At 35.1% G+C, this 22,463-nt stretch overlaps 1 protein-coding gene across 9 annotated transcripts in view; it reads left to right on the top strand.

The window, feature by feature from the left end:
* The window catches only part of PPA2 (inorganic pyrophosphatase 2), an 84,179-nt gene that overhangs the window by 50,470 nt on the left and 11,246 nt on the right, over nucleotides 1-22,463 (top strand). For 5 of the 9 annotated variants that reach the window (XM_067735423.1, XM_067735424.1, XM_067735431.1 and 2 more), the window contains 4 exons: nucleotides 10,547-10,674; nucleotides 12,291-12,376; nucleotides 18,404-18,457; nucleotides 20,116-20,185. In XM_067735423.1, coding sequence (XP_067591524.1) covers nucleotides 10,547-10,674; nucleotides 12,291-12,376; nucleotides 18,404-18,457; nucleotides 20,116-20,185 — 338 coding nt within the window. The remainder of the gene's footprint in view (nucleotides 1-10,546; nucleotides 10,675-12,290; nucleotides 12,377-18,403; nucleotides 18,458-20,115; nucleotides 20,186-22,463) is intronic. The other 4 variants (XM_067735425.1, XM_067735426.1, XM_067735430.1 and 1 more) reach the window with 1 other exon arrangement.

Consider the following 22,463-nt stretch of genomic DNA (forward strand, 5'->3'; position numbering starts at 1 on the left):
CTTTTAAATAATATGGGCAAGGAGATATGGCACTACATTTGTGTTACTGCTTTTTATCTAAAAATAAAAACAAAAATCCTCAGCTGATTATATGCTTTCCTTACTTCCTGTTGTGGTCTGGTGGAGATAATGCCAGTGAAAACAGCATTTTCATTTTTTTTTTTTCCCCTCTGGATCATTTTCATGGAAGTACAGGTGGTTCTCTATATGGGGATGTGGATGGGAAGTTAATGATGTGACTGTATATATAGTTTGATAAATATCCCTGGGTGACCCTGATGGGTTCCTCCAAGTTGAGAACCATTCTGTTAATCTATTCTTCTTTGCTGGTTGGATAATCCAGTCTTGGAACTAGAATAATTGATAACAATTTTGATATATGTTCAGTTAGGAGATGTAATCACCTAATCAAATTTGATGATGTTCTTCTCCCCACACATACCCCTGCCACCCCATATTTAAAGGTAGCACAGGTGACCCTTGAACAACGTGGTGGTTAGGGGCGCCAACCTGGCACAGTCAGAAATCCACATGTAACTTTACAGTTGGCCCTCCATATCTGCAGTGCAGGCATCCTCAGATTCAGCCATCCATGGATCACTAGTACTGCAGTACACACATTGGAACGAATCCATGTATAAGTGGACCTGCACAGTTCAAACCCATGTTGTTCAAGGGTCAACTCTACATTGAGGTTACTCTATTCCCTTTAAGATCTTGAGCCAATTACTTAACCTCATGGAGTCCCAGTTTCCTAATTTACATAAAGGAAATAAATAATGCCTAATTTACAGGTTTTGAAGCTTCAATGACATACTATTACTGAGCCTTTAAAAGGTTTTTTTTTGCCAATCTAATAGATGAAAATGGTATTTTGTTTTAATTTTACATTTTTCTGCTTAATGCTTGGATGGAGCATCTTTTTCATATATTTATTGGCTAGTTGTATCTTCCCTTCTGTGAATTGCCTATGCATGGTGCCCTCCATTCTTCTATTGAGTTGCCATATTCTTTTGATGTTTGGGAGTTGCTTAGATATTCTTTATTATTTAGGTTGCAAATATTTTCTCCCTATCTTCAGAGAAGCTGTGTTGCCTTTTGTCTTACAGGCATTTTAAATTCTGACGTATTGCATTTTGTCAATCATTTTTATATGTGACTTTAGCATTTTGATTCTTATGTAAGGATTTCTTACCCCATAGTCACAAAGTTGTTTTTCCTTATTTTTTTTTATTCTTTTATGTTTTAATTTTTTTACACTTGGATCTTTAATCCATGTGGAATTTATTTTTTCCATATAAATAATTTTTTCATCACCTCTTAACAGAAAAATCTTTTCTCTTCCCCCTTTTTTGAAATGTCTCCTTTATCGTATATTGCATTCTTATTTATACAGATAGTCTGCTTCTGGATTCTCTTTGGTGTCAGTGATCTATTTCTGTGCTAGTGCCACATTATTTTAATTACAACAGCCTCATAATAAAACATATAGAAGGCAAATCCTCCTTTTGTTCTACATTTTCCAAGTTGTTTGGTTTTTTTCTAATGCATATATTCTTCTGGGCAAATTTTTGGAATTAATTGTCAGGGATTTCTGCTCTCTTTAAAATATTAAATTTTGCAATAATGAGCATGATATGTTTATATATTTCTCCAATTATTCAGGTTTTCTTGTTTATCTTTTAGAAAATTGATGTAGATTTACTAATGAAGGTTTTACATTTTATGTTTGGTTTGTTTCTAGGTATTTAATTTTTCCACTACAAAAGCTTTGTTCAGTGTCTGGCATGTTATAGGTGCTTGGTAATTTTTTTTAAATTGATGAATAAATGAATGTATGCATATATATATTGATAAAAACTGAATGTTTTGAGCAAAGTTTGAAAATACCTTCAAAATAGTGCATTTTCACTTATTTTAAAGTGAGAAAACATTTGTACTTAAATTTTTGGCATTTTTAACAATTGTAGTTATGTTTCTTTGGAGTTACCTGTACATTGCTAAGGACAGGTATTTTTTGGTATTTGCAGTGCTGTAGGGATTCATGCATATTGTGTGTGATCAGTGTAGTTTGTTCTATTTTGTCGCTGAATAGTTTCCATTGTGTAGATACACTGCAGTTTATCCATCCACCTGTTGACAGAAATTTGGGTTTTGAGTTTGGGGCTAATACAAATAAAGCTGCTATGAACATTCAAATATATAGGTCTTTGTGTGAACCTATGTTTTCATTTCTCTTGAGGAAATACCTGAGAATAGGGTTATAGGTCAGTGGGTAATTATATGCTTAACATTGTAAGAAACTGTCAAACTTTACTAAAGTGACTTTATATACCATTTTGCATTTCCACCAGCAAGTTGTATGAGAGATCCAGTTGGTCCCAGAACCTCCATCCATTGTGCTTTGGTTTCATATTGTCTTAAACAATAAAATGCCTTTTAAAAAAATTAAGAGGAAAAACACACACACACATGTATTCTATTATATTTACCCATGTTTTGCCATTTTTTTACCCATATATTTTATTACCTCCTGAAGATCTGTAGTTTCCATCTGGTGTTATTTCCCTTCAACTTTAGCATTTTTTGTAGTGCAGTTCTTTTGGTGATGAATTCTCTCCATTTTCATTGATCTGTCTTTTCTTGTCTTTTCTTGCCTTTGTTTTGGAAGTATACTTTCACTGGATATAGAATTTTGAGTTACAGGGGTTTTTTGTAAAGATTTTCCATTTTCTTTTGGCCTGCATTGTTTTTGATAAGTCAACAGTGTGTTGTTAAGTTAGTGTATAATATATTGTTTTTATTAGACTGTTTTAAAGGTTTTCTCCTCATTTTTGGATTTCAGCAATTTTTCTGTGATATGCTAAGGTGGTCTTTCCTTTATATTTATTTGTCCTCCTTAGGATATCCTGAACTTTGCAGATCTGTAAGTTCATGTTTTTGCCACATTTGGGAAATTATTTACCGTTATATTTTCACATTGTTTTCAGGCCATATTTTCTACCTTCATTCTGAGACTTATAACATATTTTAGACCACTTTAAAAATTATTATTATATAAATTTCAGGTGTACATCATTATAATTTGACATCTGTATTCACTACAAAGTGATCACCATGACAAGTCCAGTTGCCATCCACCACCAAACCATTGACCCCCTTCACCCACTTCAGTCACCCCTCAACCCCTTCCCCTCTGGTAACCGTTAACCTAATCTCTGTATCTATGAGTTTGTTTTTGTTTTATTTGTTTTGTTTTGTTTTGTTTAGATTCCACATGTCAGTGAAATTATACAGTATTTGTCTTTCTCCCTCTGACTTATTTACTTAGCATAATACCTTTGAGGTCCATCCATGTTGTTGCAAATGGCAGGATTTCATTCATTTTTATTTACAAGTAGTATTGTGTTTATGTTTATATATGACATCTTCTTTATCCATTCATCTGTTGATGGACACTTGAGTTGTTTCCATATCTTGGCTATTGTAAATAATGCTGCAGTGAACGTAGGGGTGTATATGTCTCTTCAAATTAGTGTTTTCATATTTTTGGGGTAAATACCCATAAGTGGATTAGCTAGATCATATGGCTTTTCTATTCTTAATTTTTTCAGAAATCTCCATACTGTTTTCCATAGTGCCTACACCAAATTACAGTCCTACCAACAGTGCACAAGGGCTCCCTTTTCTCTACATTCTCTCCAACATTTGTTATTTCTTGTCTTTTTGAGAATAGCCATTCTAACAGGTGTGAGGTGATATCTCATTGTGGCTTTGATTTGCATTTCCCTGATAATTAGTGATGTTGAACATGTTTTCATGTGCCTGTTGACCATCTGTATGTCTTCTTTGGGAAAATGTCTATTCAGATCCTCTGTCCAGTTTTGAATTGGGTTTGTTGTTGTTGTTGTTGAGTTTTATGAGTTATTGATATATTTTGGATATTAGCCCATTATCAGATATATGACTAGCAAATATCTTCTCCCATTCTTTAGGTTGCCTTTTCATTTTGATGATGGTTTCCTTTGCTGCACAAAAAAGCTTTTTAGTTTGATGTAGTCCCATTTATTTATTTTTGCTTTTGTTTCCCTTGCCTTTGGAGTTAAATCCACAAAAACATCATTAAGGCTGATGTCAGTGAGGTTACAGCCTATGTTTTCCTCTAGGAAGTTTAAGATTTCAGATGTTATATTCAAGTATTTAATCCATTTCGAGTTAATTTTTGTGTATGCTGTATTTAGACCACTCTGAATTGTCTCACAGGTCACTGAAACTCTCATGTCTTTTCAGTCTTTCTTCCTTACTGTTCTTTAGACTCCATGATTTCTATTGATCTGACTTCTACTTACCTGATTTCTGCCATATCCAAGTTCTGCTATTAAATTCATGATTTTTCATTTCAGATACTCCCTCATTTGTTTTTTTTTTGTTGTTGTTTTTGATAGTTTCATAGTTTTTATTCCTCAACTGAGATTTCCACATGTTCATGCATTGTGACCATATTTTCCTGAACGTCCTTGAACATATTCATAATAACTACTTTAAAATCCTTGTTTGTAGGGGTCCTCTCAGGATTGATTTCTTTTGATTTTCTTTTGTACCAAGAAGTTATTTATTAATAAGTAAGAGTGCGTTTTTCCTTTATTGTTTGTTTTTAATATCCAATATTTAATTATATCAAAAGTTGGGGGGCCTTGGCATGGTTCTTTCTGGGTAGGCAAGAGAGTAATTTAAAATATTTAATATTAATTAATTAGAATATTAATATATATTATTAATATATAATATAATAATATCAATAAATATCTTAAAGGTATTTATTATAGAATGTGTTAAGATTTTCTCATGATTAAAATTTCTTATTTTTTTTTGTTTTTGGTAAATAATTACTTTTAAAGTTCATTGTGTCTTTGATAAGTCTCCAGAGTAAAAATATGTCATAGGTTAGATTTGTCTCTCTCTCTCTCTCTCTTTCTCTCTCATATTGTTCATGGGCTGTATGTATAAAATGAGCCTTATCAACTGAATTTTTTACCTCATTTACATCATTACTGTTTGCTTATTTGGCAAAAATAGAGTATTAAAGTGTGTTTAAGTCTGAAATCTGGGTAAAATGGAAGTATTGACAAATACCTGTGATTAGAAGCTACTCCTGGCATAAGAGAATGTATTTTTTTATAATAAATATTAGAAAGAAAGTCAATTATCAAACCTTTTTTTTTTCTTAATAGATTACAGTTTGTGATATTCAGTTACGTTTTAGAAACAAGTGAATTGGTTTATACTGAAAAGAAACTTGATTACATGTTGAAAGGTATACAGTATCTCTAAAGAAAGAAAAAGATAAGTCATAAAGATTGCTTTTAAAAAGTGAAAAGTGTTATGATCCTCTCACATCTACAGAGATAAAGTGGTAGGTTTTGACTAAGATATTTTAGCTTAATTTCTCTGCTTTTATAAATTTCTAAATCAAAATTAGTTAAGACAAACTAAATTAAAATGGAGAGCTCTGGATTTTGAAAAGCCAAATTGAACTTTAAATTTTGTTATATTGCATCATTATTTTCTGTTTTGCTTTTTACCTAGCATTTAATAAAGAAATTTACAAAATTTCCAGTGGTTTTATATAGAACTATGGTTATTTATAAATCATGTATTTTTAGTTTTAATATAAAAATTCCCTTAAGGATACTGTATATAATCTTTGTTAATTAAACTTTCAAATTTGGAAGCAGCTCTTTTATAAAGTAAATCATGGCTGTACACTATTTGTCAGAAGTTATGACACCTTTTATGAAACTAAAAAAATAGGGTAATATAAGGTGACTGCATTTAGTTGTATTATAATTTAAACTGCTACTTAATGTTACAGACTAGTCCTTTTTAGCTCTTTGATACTTTAAATTTTACGTAAGTCTGATCTTTACTGGGTTTTGTTGTTTTTAATTTTTTCTTTAACTGGTAATTCGTCTCAGTTCTGCTTTCTAATAATATCCAAAACTGACCATTTGTCACCACGTCCATACAACTACAATAATCAAAGCCCTCATCACATTTCGCCTCATATTGGATTTCCTGCTTCCACTTCTTCCTCTCCACGGTCTTTTCCCTACACGGCAGCTAGAATTCTTCATGCAACACATACTCTGCCCAGAATCCTGTAGTGGCTTCTCATCGCAAAGCCAAGTCCCTAGTCTGGCCCTTAGACTCCTATGTGACTGCTTCTATAATCTCATCTCCTAATACTCTTACTTCATCCTGCTCTAAACGCAGGGTTTTCTTGTCTTCCTCAAACGTTTGATGCACACTCGTACCTCAGAGTATTGATTGACACAGTCTTCCTCCCAGAACTCCTCTTCTGCCTATGTGAATGAGCTGCTCCCACACTTCATCTAAGAATTTACTAAAATACTTTTTGTCAGAGGCTGTCCCTGATCTCTCATATCTAAAATCCTCTTCCCCACCTCATTTGCAGATCAATCGACATGTTTAATTGTAAATTTTTACATCTTTATCTCATCTTTAACTGACCCAGGCCTACTTTGACAGCAGATTTTTTTTTTTTTTTTTTTTTTGCGGTACGCGGGCCTCTCACTGTTGTGGCCTCTCCCGTTGCGGAGCACAGGCTCCAGACGCGCAGCCTCAGTGGCCATGGCTCACGGGCCCAGCCGCTCCGTGGCATGTGGGATCTTCCCTGACTGGGGCACAAACCCGTGTCCCCTGCATCGGCAGGAGGACTCTTAACCACTGCGCAACCAGGGAAGCCCCGACAGCAGATATTTTTAGCAGTCTCTTTTATTGAATTCTTTTAAAAACATTCAAGTTACTTTCATAGAAACAAAATCTCATTTTTTTGTACTGATAAAGTCACTGCCTTATATAATTTTTATTAAATCTCATAATTATAACAACAGATGCAGTTGGCATGAATGTTTTGGGAATAAACATACCTGCTTGCTAAGGCTAAAACTTAACTGGTGGGAGCCAAGTGTGGGCTTCATTCTAGAGCTGTCTATAAGACTTCAGCAGACAGACCACTGTGGACATCAGGCAGAATATTTACAGAAGTGGAGAGTGTTTGTTAATCGTCTGGCTAATTGATCAAGTAGATCTCGATTAAGAGAGTTTAATTGTAGTTAAAAACTGAAACTGAAATAAGCTTAGCTTGATTATATAAAAGAGCTCTTCTAGATTATTCTGACTTTTATTGTTGGATTAGTTCATCTTGAAAATAAATTGTATAATTATCTCTAGTAGAAACTTTCGTATAAAATTAATTCCAAGAGTGGAAATAAATGACTACTAGAGAATCGCTGCTTTCCTTAAAATAACATATATTATAAAAAATATATCTAATGAAAAAATTCTGGAGTTAGGTAATAATGATGGTTGTGCAACATTGTGGAGGTACTTAATGCCCTTGAATCAAACACTTAAAAATGGTAAATTTTATGTTATGTATATTTTCCCGCAATAAAACCAAAATAAAAATACATCTATACATAAAAACTAATATAAATAAACCTGTGGCAAATTATTAATGTGCAATATAGAAGAAAAGTCAGAATTCATGGAATTAGAGGACTTGTATTTATATAATACTAGTTCTACCATGAATGAGTTGGCAACATTTTGACAAATCTTTTACATTTTCTTTTTTTAAAAATTAATTAATTAATTTTTGGCTGCATTGGGTCTTCGTTGCTGCACATGGGCTTTCTCAAGTTGCGGCGAGCAGGGACTACTCTTCGTTGTGGTGTGCGGGCTTCTCATTGCAGTGGCTTCTCTTGTTGCGAAGCATGAGCTCTAGGTGCGCGGGCTTCAATTGTGGCACGCAGGCTCAGTAGTTGTGGCTCACAGGCTCTAGAGCGCAGGTCAGTAGTTGTGACTCACCGGCTTAGTTGCTCCGTGGCTTGTGGGATCTTCCTGGACCAGGGCTTGAACCCATGTCACCTGCATCGGCAGGTGGATTCTTAACCACTGCATCACCAGGGAAGTCCCTTTTACCTTTCCTTAGCTGTAGTTTTCTTAAGTTTAATGTGAATTTACTTACTCCTCACAACTCTCAGGAGTTTTATGAGGAAGAAATGAGGTTATTTATATAAAAATCTTTTATGAACTGTGTAAGTCAGTTTATAGACTTCAGGTGGAATTTTTCATATTTTTGGTAATTCATTGAACTGACTGTTGGTATTGCATATAAGGTTTTGGCTTGAGGCATTTGCTACTGAGGTTTTAAAAATATTTAAATTGCGTATTTAAAATGTTTTTTTTTTTGTGAAAATGCAGCTGTTTATTCCCCAGGGTTTAATTAATTGAGAATGGAAAAGTTTAGCTTATATTTGTAGAGTTACACTTCTTATTGGCATTGTTAAATGTTCAGGTTTTTTATTATTGATGTCTTTTCTTAACAGGTTCCCTTCATAACTTCTGAAGGGAAAACCTTGCCAGCTGAGGTAGATACTGGATAACTTAGTTTTTCCTTTCTTATTTGAAATCAGTGTGTTAAAAAGCAATTATCAAAAAAAAAAAAAGGTTTATGCAGTGGAACAGGAAATGGTAGACTGGGCAAATATAATGATGTCATAAATCAGATTTAAGTAATAGAAAATTATTTATTTTGGACATTGATTAAAGTGCATTTCTGGTTGCTCACCTTCAGTGGACTAAGAGATATTTTTTTCCTCTGAGTAAGAAAACAGTGAATTGGATGAACTCAGTTAATTTCAGAGATTTATTTTTGTAAAAATGAGATAAGATGTCAGAAGATGGTCAATAGAAAGCTCACTTTAGAAGGAAGCTCTTTTTATAAGGTAAAGAGGAAAAATAATCAGAATTTAATTAGCTGAAATCTTTATTGAATGTTCCACTTGGGGCGTAACAAAGAACTCTGTACTGAGGATACAGTGTATAATATTAAAAAGATGTGATCTTAATCTTTAGAATTCACTGTTTTAAACATCTTCCATCACTTACTTAACCTGTGTTCAGTTTCAAGTGATTCTTTTTTCTTAGTTAGTTGTAACATTTCTGCAGTTTGCTCCAGAAATACTTTAGATAGATGTGTGGCCCATTGACATATTTTAAAATTTTAGATTTGCGTGCCTTTAGGCCGCATACTCAGTCTTTTATTTGCCATAGTCTCTGCCATTTCTATGGTCTCTGCCTTACCACACTTATTTCACTTATGTGAAACACCTGGCCTTTGGAGACATCTGTCACTCTTGCTAAACCTTTACCTAACAGGCACAAGGCAAGGATAAAAAGGAAAAGGATAATTCCTGTCTGTTCAACCCATGCCTGCAAAGTTCTTACCTTTTCCTGTCATGCCTAGTGAGTGGGGATTCCCACAAGGCTTGCATGAGCATGTCTGAAACCAAGTGATCTTTAAATTATCCCTATGCTTGGTGTCATCTCCTGGTTTTAGTTATAGCTTTCTAATGCTCCAAGTGGTGCTAAGTCTGTTTGTCATTTGCCGTAATATACTGTGAATAAAGGACTATGCTAAATTTCCCTTAAGCCACAGTCTAGTGGAGAGTAAAGACTTCTAGTTTTATCTAGTTATTTCTCATACTTTTTGAAATGATATTTTTGGAAATGATACATTCGTTGGGGACCTCTTTGGGGGGAGGGGCCTATTACTAATACAGTAGTATTTCCAATTATATTTAAATGAATGTCTTCAAAATGTAATGGTTAAGGTGTTTACGTGGTAATAGAACTTAAAAGTAAATCCTATAAATCATTACTAATTTGAAATGAAAAACTCTGAACCATCCAGTTAACACTGTTTAAAATTGCCCTGACCACATTCTCTGTCTTCCTTACTCTGATTTATTTTTCTTCATCAGACTTCTCACCGCTTAAATTGTGTATTTGTGTCTTTGTTTGTTGTCTGTCTCTTCCTACTATGTAAGCATGTGAGCAGGGACTTGTTTCTGATTCCTGTTCTATTTCACTGCTTACAACAGTGTCGGATACATAATGAGAAACTTACTAAATATTTGGTCTAGGAGTGCATGAAACCCTTCTCATCCACCTGTAGTATGTTCTCTTCTGGGTGCTGCCCTCTCCATTCTACTGTCAGCATCCTTTGGCTTAGTACATATAAAACACGGATCCTGATGCTGTAACTCTCCCTACTCGAAGCCCCCCATTGTCCTCAGAATGACATCAGTCCTTAAGTATATCTCACTTAATCTTCTCACTTCAATACAATTTGTTGTCTATCTGCCTGTTGTTTTGTATGTTTGTTTTTTTGATTAAACCTTTGAGCTCCTTGAGGAAAAGAACTTTGTTGTCTTCATCGACTCATCCCCTACTCCTTACATGGTATCTGAAGGTGCTCAAGAAATGTTTGTAGAATGAAGGAGTAACATTTTACATGGGGAAGAAAAGGCAAGTCCGGAGGTGATACGATACATGCTGATGAGTATGCAGCTAGTGAGCAGCAGGGTTGGACTGACTCCCTCACGCCAGTGCTCTGCCACTAATAGGAGTAGATTTTGATTTTTAACAAAAAGTATTTTTGTTTCTTCACTTACAGATATTGAAGATGTTAAGAAGTACAAACCTGGTTACTTAGAAGCTACGCTTAATTGGTTTAGATTTTATAAGATACCAGAGGGAAAACCAGAAAACCAGTTTGCTTTTAATGGAGAATTCAAGAACAAGGTGAAGTTCATAATCTTTATTTTAAAATGTGCCTGTGATACCTGTACAATATTTCTTTCACTTTGGGGGATTTCATATGTGAACATTTGTATATAGTATGATAACAAAAGTGTTTTTTACTGACTTTCATATTTAAGGACATTATTTTATCATTTTTATTTTTAAAAAAGTTTTAGGAGATCTCTCTAAGTAAATCAGTAAGGCTGATAAATACCTATATGCATCTGTTTATCTGTCAGTAAATCCTTCGTCTCAGAAAATGAAGGATTTCCATGATCAGTCTAAGTCTGCAAATTGTATATGAAGAAAAGCCTTCCATTTACTTACTCCAGAGAAGGGAAAGTTACTTACCATTAATGCAGATCCAAAGGGGCTTCCCTCCTAAGTGTTCATCCTACCATGGCTGAATTAAGCTGCTTAACAATTAAGACAGCACTTGAATTCTCTTACTGTCAGAGGATTTTTCTATTAGAAAACCACAAAGTTACCAGAAAGTGGCTCTAATATGACACATATGGAGGAAATAGACCAAAGAGTTAAAGTCAAAAACGTGGACTATGTCTTTTAAACTTACTGCCACTATATAAACTTCACATTATAAACCAACCTTTAAGTGGTACTAATAAATAAAGTATGTTTTGCAGGTAAAGTAAGCCATGGTCGTGAAAACTTTAAAATTATAATAAGTATTTTGTTATACAAGAGTTTATTGCTGAACCCAGTATTTTTTAAAGGTACATTAAAAGAACACTTAAGATCTTGAGGGCTTTGTCTAGGATTTTTAAATATAAAACTATTATTTTAGACTGTAATCTCTCACAAGGAAAATTAGGAACATTTGGGGGGAAAAATATAAAGAATTTTCTGCTTTGGAAAAATAAAGCAAGTTTTCCTTAGATGGTATTACTAGATCTATATCTATTGTTGATTTTGCATTTTTAGACGCTATATGAATTCATACTAAGAAAAAAAATTAGAAGATGTTGAGGTTTACTACCTTCAGACAGTGGATAATCTAAAACGACTATGCAGTTGGACTACTTACGCCTTTGATGAGGTGAAATTAATAGGTATATGCTTATTTACAAGCAAGATACTGATAGTAGGCTAACCGCTTTACATTCAACATCTTATTTATTCTTTCAACAACTCTATGATTTAAATCAGGGGTTGGCAAACTTTTTTGTGTAAAGGACCAGAAAGTAAATATTACAGACTTTGTAGGCCATATGGTCTCTGTCACAACTACTCAACTCTTACATTGTAGCACTAACGCAGTCAGAGGCCATGCACAGATGAATGGGCATGACTGTGCTCAGTAAAAACTTTATTTACAAAAACACATGGTGAGCTGGATTTGGCCCACAGGCCCAAGTTTGCCAACCCTTGATTTAGATGATCTTCATTACATTTCATATTATAGATGAAGAAATTAATACAATGAGATGAAGTAATCTGCATAAAGTCACACAGCTGGTAAATAAGGATGTGAGAATTTATACTCAGGTTTGCCTGACTACAGAGCTCATGTTCTTCATAATTAACTGTCATACTATGACTAGTTCCATGTTAGTATAATGATGTGATTTCTGTGTCTGTTTTTGGTTTTTAACTAGGCTTTTGCTCTTGAAGTTATTAAATCTACTCATGAATGTTGGAAAGCATTGCTTATGGAGAAGTGTGCTGGAGGGGCTATAAATTGGTAAGGACTTGTCTTTTCTATGTAGAGTTATTTTATTTTATTACTAACTGGTACTAAAGAGCCATATGATACTGCTCAGATCTGATTTTTTTTTTAAGAGAATTGAAATGTTTTTTCATTTAAAAAATGTTTACAGAGCACCTATTTGGAAGACATTACCAAGTACTGGGCACTATGAAATTAGGAATTGACATGACCCCTTTTCCCAAGGAATTTATAATTTAGTGCGGTATACTGTCAAGTAAAGAGGCATTTCATTATAATGCACTGTGAATATATGCAAAGGTGGATTTTCAGCGACTTTTCAACATGCAGACATATGATTAATTTATGTAATAAGTACCACATCATTTCTTGGTAAGAACCTTTAAAAGCCTTCTTATCCAACATGATCTGGGTCACCAGCTAATTGTTTAAGGGGAATCAAACAATAGTAATATATAACTCAAGCGTTTTAATTTTTACTTTAAAACATTTAAATGTACATTCATTTATCAATCTGTGGATATAGGGCTAAGACATTTTCTGTATAGATTACATATAGATTATATATAGCCTAACAATATATAACAGAAAGTAAAGATCAAATCCTGTAATCTTTAAACTCCTTACACTTAAAAACCCTTATAAATTTTTAGGGTTCTTTTTTTCTAACCTTTTACAGTTGTCTTACCACACCTAATTTGATACCAAGTTTTTATAGTGATTCACCTTTATGGAGGCTTTTTAGAGCCTCGATAGTGTGTACAGCCTCAGTGGTTTTAGAGCCTACTTGGTGTTCATAGAAACAGTTCTCTTTCCATACTCCCTTCATTGATGGGCATAATTACAGCTTTAATTATGAAATTGTAATACCAAAGACCACTGACATAAAAAAAGTTTGGAAACAAAAACAACTGACTCTTGGTAAGCCTAACTAGGAAGCAAAAGTACACAGTCTTTCTGGAGAGCAGAGTCCTACCCATCTTCATTGTCCTCTTTGAATCAGGAGAAAGTGGGAAGCCATTTACTCTTCAGCAAATACTGATTGAGGGTCTACTGCCAAGTACTGTGCTGATGGGACGGTTGCTGCCGTGAATACAATAAATAGAGTCCCTGTCCTTCTGGGGCATAAAGTCTGGGCATCAAGAGAGACATTAAAGAAATCATTAGAATAAAGTAATATGGAGTAAAGAATTAGGCAGTCTCAAGGAATATTTTATCCAGGTCATCAGAGGCTCATCTTGGAAATGCTTGGGCATTATAGCTTCCGATTCTGTTTCTCCTGAGTCTAGAGTAACACTGTGGACTCCATCTTCTCCTCCCATTTTTCTTACCTCTTATGTATTGATAGAATACTCTGTTTTTTCAGCATAGTCTTAAAATTTAGGTAATTGTTTCTAACATAAATAGTACAACTTACTAACAAGAAAACTGGGTGTAATGAAATGTCATCTAGCCCTCACTATCCTAGTAACTAATAGACTGAATTCTTCTTTATGGTCAGATATTCTAAGTCAGATATTAATGTGGTGTGCTCCTCTAAAAAGAGGGGCCTCTGATTGTCCAAAGAGGTATTTGCTTGCTGTTTGCTTTCCTCTCCTTCCTAATGGTACTTTCAGAAAAGCTTTTGCCGTCTTTAACGGGACTTGTATGGTTCCCAGGTTTCCTGAGCTGCACAGCTAGAGAGCATCTCTGGTTAGATTTTCTATAGCTTGATAGCATTCCTTCTATGTTGATTCTAATTATCTTTACTGTGAAGGTAGCTTTATTTCTATGCTCTGTGGAGTCATTTTGCTGTAGCCTCCTAGGTAATGATAAGGATTACATTAGCAATAAGAATTGACATTTATTGAACTCTAGTAGTTTTCAGGTTCTAAGAGTTTTATATGTATTATCTAATTAATATTCACCAGAACCCTATAAGATGTGTATCATTACTATATCCATTTTACATATGAGGAAATTGAGGCCACGTAGAGATTGTGACCTATCAAAGGTCTCACTGTGTGATGGATTTAAGCCAGACTTCAAACCTACTCTCTCAACAGCTTGACTCTTCCTCTGTGTTTTCAAAGAATACAACAAAATTAATTTTTTTAGCTTGAAAATTTTTAGGATATAAGTTTCTGGTTATGAATTTTACACATCTAGATAATTTCAAGTCAAAATATTCCAAATTTTAACTCATTTTTGTCCGTATTTTCTTTATTTTTTGTCACTACTTGATTTATAAAATATATTTATATTAATAAAATTTTTCTTTCCTTTGTCTTTACCTAATGAATTGCTTCTCTCTCTCAGTTCCTTACAGTGTACTCTGTTATTGATTACCAAACCATCCCCCCTTCCTTTTTAACCTGTTCTCCCCACGCAAATCAGTTTAGGTCTGACCTGAAGACATTATCACAGCAGTTCTCTCAAACAACGTATAGTACAGCACAATTACCCAGGGAAACCATTAGAAAATTCAAATGTGTTGTCCTTTTCTTTAAACCTGGCGAATTAGGATCTCTGAGGAGTAGGGTCTAAGCATCTGTATGTTTTAAAAGCTCCCTGGCTTCTGATGAGCTTCTCTGCTTAGAACCATTAAATCCAAACTTCTCTTAGAAGAACAAACAGGGCCTTCCAGGATTTGACACTTGCTACCCGTCCAGCCTCATTTTCCGTCACTTCTTGCCTCTTTTTTCATGTTCCAACAACTTAGAACCACTTGTCAGTCCTCACAAACACCATGTTCTTATTGACCTCTGGGCCATACTCATTTTGTTTTCCTTTGCCATGATTTTCTTCTCACTTCTTGAAATGGATGACTTACTTATCTTTTAGGACTTGGTTTTGACTTTGCTTTCTCTAGGAAACTTTCCCTCATCCTAGCCTTGTGCTTGCTAAGGTGCCATTACACTCTATTCCTTGCCCCCCTGTGTAGTCCTATCACTGCATTTATTAATTAACTGCTTGTTTTATGAGTTTGTCTTCTCCTCTAGAGTATAAGTTCCTCAAAAGTAGATGAATAGGGCTTCCCTGGTGGTGCAGTGGTTGAGAGTCCGCCTGCCGATGCAGGGGACACGGGTTCGTGCCCCGGTCCGGGAAGATCCCGTGAGCCATGGCCGCTGAGCCTGCGCGTCCGGAGCCTGTGCTCGCAACGGGAGAGGCCACAACAGTCAGAGGCCAGTGTACCGCAAAAAAAAAAAAAAAAAGTAAATGAATAAAGATGTTGTGTTCATCTTTATATTCCTTATCCCTGACATGTAGTAGTCACTCAATAAATACTTGTTGGAGTAATTGCTAAATAATATTTTCAAGCCAACAAATAGATGTTTCTTTTTAAATAAATTTATTTATTTATTTATTTATTTTTTGACTGCCTTGGGTCTTTGTTGCCGCGCGCGGGCTTTCTCTAGTTGTGACGAGTGGGGGCTACTCTTTGTTGCAGTGTGCGGGCTTCTCATTACAGTGGCTTCTCTTGTTGCGGAGCACGGGCTCTAGGCGCATGGGTTTCAGTAGTTGTGGCACACGGGCTCGGTAGTTGTGGTGCACAGGCTTAGTTGCTCCGCGGTACGTGGAATCTTCCTGGACCAGGGCTCGAACCCATGTCCCCTTCATTGGCAGGCGGATTCTTAACTCCTACTGTGCCACCTGGCAAGTCCCTAGATGTTGTTTTTTAAATCCAGTAGTGACTCTACTGTTTCCAGGAACCCTGCATTTATTAAATTATTTAATTGATGATCCTCTTTATCACAATAAGTTTTGTCATTGTTATTTTTATTCCTTTTCCCCGCTGCTTAATGTTTACTCTGGAAGCTACGTATTTTTTTTAGCAGGGATAATTTTGTTATTTCTGTTTTTACCAAAAACAACTTTAAATTCCTTGTAGGAGAAATACAACTTCAACTCCTCTTCAACTCCTCTCACCCTTTCTTCATCATGGTTTATTTCAAATATATATATATTTTTCCATATATATATTCTTCCAAACTGTTTATGTCTTGAAGTTGTTTCCTTTACCTTTCTAGAGGAAGGTGTATCTGATCCATATATGGATAGCTCCAGTTCTTTTAGCTTTGTATAGATTTACTTCAAAGTCAGTTTTCTTTGACAAACTCTGGAGGTTATGGACCCAAATCATCATTCTTACCTCTTTAAATTTTCTCTCTCCTTTTCTCTTGAGTACTTTGCTTTAGAATGAAAAGCCTTGAGCAATCTGAATCCTGAGCACTGTCTTTGAGGATTCTCATGAGTGTGGGCCTTTGTCTGATTTGAAATTGTCTTGAAGAAAATAATCTTCTCTTTACTAAAATTTCATATTGCTGGCCCTGTAACTTTCATCTTTTAGGTATATGTTTATTATTTGCAGGTAATTTTCTATTTCTGTTTCTTTTTTTTGTGTGTGTGGTATGCGAGCCTCTCACTGTTGTGGCCTCTCCCGTTGTGGAGCACAGGCTCCGGACGCGCAGGCTCAGCGGCCATGGCTCATGGGCCCAGCCGCTCCGCGGCATGTGGGATCTTCCCGGACCGGGGCACGAACCCGTGTCCCCTGCATTGGCAGGCGGACTCTCAGCCACTGTGCCACCAGGGAAGCCCCTGTTTCTTTTTATTTAATCACTTATTTTGCTCTTTATATAGCTATTAATATATCTGTATTATTTGTAAATGAAATTTGGTTTGTTGTGCATAGAAATTTTGGTATTGTTGATCTTTTGTTCTAATGTCGTATCTGCTTATTTTGATCATCAAGATTGTGTGTAGGGTACACGATGTTTATAAATTTAGAACAAAATATTTAATATCTTATTATAAAAAGGAAAGCAGCACATTCTTCCCAGTCAGTATTTTTAATCTCATTTATAGTAGGCACCATCATCTTTAAGTGGTTATACTGCTTCTCCTTTTGTATGCTATAGTCATAGTTTGAAAGCTAGAAAGAACCCTAAATATTACAATGTTCATGGGGGCTCCATGGTTCAACATTGTATCCCCAGCATCTAGAAATGTCCCTAACACATGGCATAAGAATAATTTTTTTGAATCAATAAATAATATGAGTCAGTGTTAACTATTTTTGTATAAGGGACAATTCAGATAAAATTAAAATGTTTCTTGATAACATGCCTTTTATTACACCTTCAAACATTCAAAGTAAAAATCACTTCCTTAAATCCTGAGGAAAGTATATTGCAACCCAGATTGCATTCTTTAATAACTAAAAGAATATTAGTGAGGAGGATGGCACTGTTTGTAGAAATAAAATGCTATAAAAAAGGGGGGGGCTACTGGAGAAATAGTAATAAGGGGTTTTGTAATCTCTCCTTTTTTATATTTTATATATCATTCAAGAATCTCCTAAGTCCATTTGTATATACCTTTCATTTAATTCTTGAAACAGCCATACTAATAATTTGTCCAAGGTGAAAAATGGTAGAGCTTGTTGGCTTCCTAGATTCTAGCTGGTTACTTGTCAAGATATTTTATTGGGGATATTTTAAAAGTTACTCAGTTTTTTTAAATTCACAGAATATTTTAAAAGTTATTAGTTTTTGAAATTTACAGTGCTGGCTTTAATATTTTCTTTCTTTTCTAATATTTCTGCTGATGGTTTTGCTTTGTTGTGGAAATAGAGGATTACTTTAGAGATAGTTTATTAGATTTAACAGGTAAAAATAGAGAACACCCCCTTAAATCTAAATTTCAGATTTTAATGTAAATGTCTCGTGGCACGTACTTATACTAAAAAAAATAGTTTGCTTGGGACATACTTATACTAAAAAATAATTTGCTGTTTATCTGAAGTTCAAATTTAACTGGGTGTTCTATGTTTTATCTGACAACCCTATTTACAGGACTCCCTGTTCTCTCATCACCATTTTCCTAGAATTCCCAAGGAATGTTTCACTTTGGTGTAGTTTTAATGTTAAAAACATTGTGTGTAGCAGGGGCCCCCAACCCCCAGGCCACGGACCAGTACCTGTCCGTGGCCAGTTAGGAACTGGGCCGCACAGCAGGAGGTGAGCGGTGGGCGAGTGAGCGAAGCTTCATCTGTATTTACAGCCACTCCCCATCGCTCGCATTACTGTCTGAGCTCCGCCTCCTGTCAGCATTATGGTGAGTTGTATAATTATTTCATTATATATTACAAAGTAATAATAATAGAAATAAAGTGCACAATAAATGTAATGTGCTTGAATCATCCCCAAACCATCCACCCCCACCCCCCATCTCCAGTCCATGGAAAGATTGTCTTCCACAAAACTGGTCCCTGGTGCCAAACAAGGTTGGGGACCGCTGGTGTATAGCATATTTAGTATTATACACCATGTTTTCTTCAGAAGAGTAGCACTTAAGACTTTTCAGTATCTGTTTTTTTGCCTTGTTCCTTTTAAATTTAGTTTTGACTTTCTTTAGAGAAACATCTAACTTATAAAGCCTTACCTTTTTCAGTTTTTAGCTTACTTAAACGTGGAGTATGAAGAAGAGAGTATAACATAGTTTAGTCTTAAAGATGATAATGCCACCTTTCATCAAACATCATCACTTATGCCAAGAATGAAAACAAATTCCACATTTTGAGTCTGGATAGAGAGCAAAATGACCACTTTCATAATGCTATGTACCCAGTGTCTGATTACGGGCAGATGTAGCTGAAAAGATAAATAAATAACTACAGATCTTTTTATCATATATATCCCAGCATATTTCACAAAGCCATTGCCAAAATAAATTTGATAATGTACATCCCTTAGAACCACTTGGAGAGCACACATGCGTGTGTGTGGGTGTGTGTGTGCATGTGTGTGTTTCATCTGTTAATTATCTCCTTTAGAGATCTGCTAATCAATTATTTCTTCAATTCTGAAAAATTAATTTGGCTTTAATGCCCTTCTCTACTACCTTTTTCTATATCCATTTTAATCTGATTTCTTTGATGAAATTTTTAAAAATAAGACTTAATACATTTGGGGGGAATGATGCATTTGCTTTCATCTAGGAGGTGAGAAATACGTGGTGGGCAGCATGTTTGCGGAGATAGCATGCTAGTCCCCACTGTGTGGGAAGACTTTGGACTTTATAGAGCCTTTACTGGGCATGGGAGGAGCTGCTGTCTATGCCTTGCTAAACTTCCTTACTTGTACCAAAACTGAGCTTTCATGTTGCTGTGGTTTCCTCTCACCACTGTTAGCTTAGTGTTCCATACCTGTCTGAGAAAGAGATTCTACAGCATCTTTCAGCAGCCAATTACAGTGTTTATCACCTCACTTGGAGGAAAATTCTTCCTCGTGGTCGTTGTTCTATGGGTCAAATTTGTTTTTTCTTTTCTTCAGTAAAGGTGAAGAGTAGTGGAATAGCCTTTTATGTACCAGGAGATTATTTAAATTTGTATACTATCATTTGATTTTTTTTTTTTTAATTCTGGAGGGTGCAATGCTATGGAGCACTTTATATTTATAACTTTGCCTGAAAGAATGTACAAGACCCCAGTTGTCCTAATTTATGTTCATCCAGGTCCTTTTTCAGGGTATCTTAATCACATTTCTGCCGTGCTCTAGCATTCTGCATTAGAAGGTCTCTTGTCTCCTTTTGAGTGAGTGAGTGAGAGAGAGAGAGTGTGTGTGTATGTGTTATTATCCACTGAGATCCAAAGACTCAGCAACTGTTGGCTGGGATCATACACTCAAATGTAAAGCATTTGAGAGCTGGTTTTCTTTTTGGTAATTGCTCCTTTTTTATCCTGTTTAATAATAATATTCTCTTTTCCTTTCCAGCACAAATGTGCAGGTATGTGATAGCCCTTTCCATTGCTCTCAAGAGGAAGCAAGATCATTAGTTGAATCGGTAAGGAACAAATGTCCAAGGCATCCTTTATTCTTATAAATGTCATGGGGAAGTCTAGCAGAAATTCTGAAAAATCTAGCAGTGAAATGTATCAAGACTTTTGGGGAGCATAAAGTTTAAAAACAACATTAAAATTATTTTTTCATGCAGGGAATTTAGATTAAAAACCTTAAAACCTTTTAGTTGTATTTCTGTTTTCTAAAGTACATTAACCACTTAACTTGATTTCATATGATACTATTTTCCACCAGTTTATTGTTGTGTGAATGCATTTGCCCTCCTCTGTACTGACCTGTTCCTATGAGTTATACACAATCCAGTGTCTAAATTGTGACTGGCTGCTGGCACAGGTGCATTTTGGCTCAAAAAAAATGAAATAAATACATCTCTTTTCCTTTTTTTTTTTTTTTCCATTTAGTTTGGTTACCTCACAAGCTTTCCTTCTCTTAACTAAGAAGATACCCTCAGATTTTTACGTGTCTTAGTGATAATACTGCCTGGAGGCAACTGAATTTATTAGCAAAGTAATGCTTGATTTGGAAACCACTAAATAAGGAAATTCACATTCAGATAATCAAGTAATGCTGCTGTGTAAAGTGTGTTCAGGAGTGATCTTAGGCTAGAAATCCCATTTATAAATTGAGGGGTTTGGTTTTTTTTTCCTCTTAATTATCGGATAGAAACTAGTGAATTTAGATCTTAAGGAACAACAAAAATGTTTGCTCACAATGGCTGCTTTGAATTTTTTTCCATTAATCAGTTATTTAATTATTGCCTGCTGCGTGTGGTTAGAATCTAGGTGCTGGGGATGCAGTATTAAAAGACACAAAAACCTCTTTCCTCGTATAGCTAACATTCTAGTTGGGGTGATGGATAATAAATACACAAGTGAAATATATAGTGTTTGTGAATGCGATAAATGCTATGACGAAAAATGAATGAGGGAAGAGGGGATAAAGTGCCAGGAGTGGGATGGGAGTTGTGGTGATTGAAAAGTAGTAGGGAACAGCCCCACTGAGGGGAGAACGGACCTGAGTCAAGATTTGTAGAAGGTAAGGGACTGAGCCAAGTGACTTGTAAAGGAAGAGAATTCCATGCTGCAGCCCAAAGGCCATGAGGCAAGTGGGTACCTGACATGTTCAAGAAATAACCGAGGAGCCACGGTGGCTGGTGGAGTAGAAAGAGTCTAAGGGAGAAAGGAGGAGATGAGATCAGAAATGCATGGATCTGGGGGTGAAAATGGAGGCAAATTATTATGAAAGACACTGTAAAATACCCTTAGGGACTATTTTAAGAATTTCATTTCTTATTCTGAATAAGAAGGAACCATTGAGGGAGTGATATGATCTGACTTAGATTTTAACAAGATCATTCTGGCTGCGTTGGTGCGAACGGGCTAGGGAAGCAAGGGAAGATGCAGGGGAGCCATGACAGTAATGCAGGCTACAATATCGGTGTATTTTCTTCAAGTTTTCAGTTTTATATCTGTGTCATTACATTCTGAACTTAGTTCTCATCAATATTTATTATTAATTCTTTAAGAAAAAAATTAAGGAAAACAAATTAAAAACTTTATTCACGTAGTCTCCCACTAATCTCAGATTAAGACTATTTCATTCATTTTAGTTTGGGTTTTCTAAATGATGGATATAATAGATACTTGTCTTAAAATTAGCTGTAAGAATAAAGTTTCAATCTTACATCTTTTTTAAAAAGTTTTTTCCTAGCATATTAGTAGGAAAAGTCCTCTTGGAAAAAAATAATAATTGGAGAACATGGATATGATCTGGATAGTTTGATTTGGGAAACAAGATTAGAACTCAGAAACATTAACATCCAGCTTTAATTACATGGTTTGGTAGCTTTGTTGTGTTTCGTAATAATGAAGAAGGTGCTATACTGATTTTTCACTGAGGAAACTATGGTAGAAAATCAAAATGCAGAGAAAGCAGTCCCTCATCATCAGCTCTAGTGGAACTTACTGTATATGGGATTTCACCATTAAAAATTTGTAAATCAAAGAATTGCTCTATTAGCAGCCTCATTAGTGATTCAGAAGCTCAGATTAGGTAACAATTTCTCCTGAAAATTTTATCAACTTGTAATAATGAAATTCTTTGTAGTCAGAGCATTTTGACTTGGCATTTTATCTCTTCACAACCACATTGAGATGTTTGAATCAGCATTACTTAGGTATATATTCCCAGATCTCTCTATTTTGCTATATATTGAATGTTGCACTGACTTCAAAGTACTGTCAGCTTTCGTTTGTCCTTTG

The sequence above is a fragment of the Pseudorca crassidens genome, chromosome 4 (assembly GCF_039906515.1).
Source record: "Pseudorca crassidens isolate mPseCra1 chromosome 4, mPseCra1.hap1, whole genome shotgun sequence".
NCBI lineage: Eukaryota > Metazoa > Chordata > Mammalia > Artiodactyla > Delphinidae > Pseudorca > Pseudorca crassidens.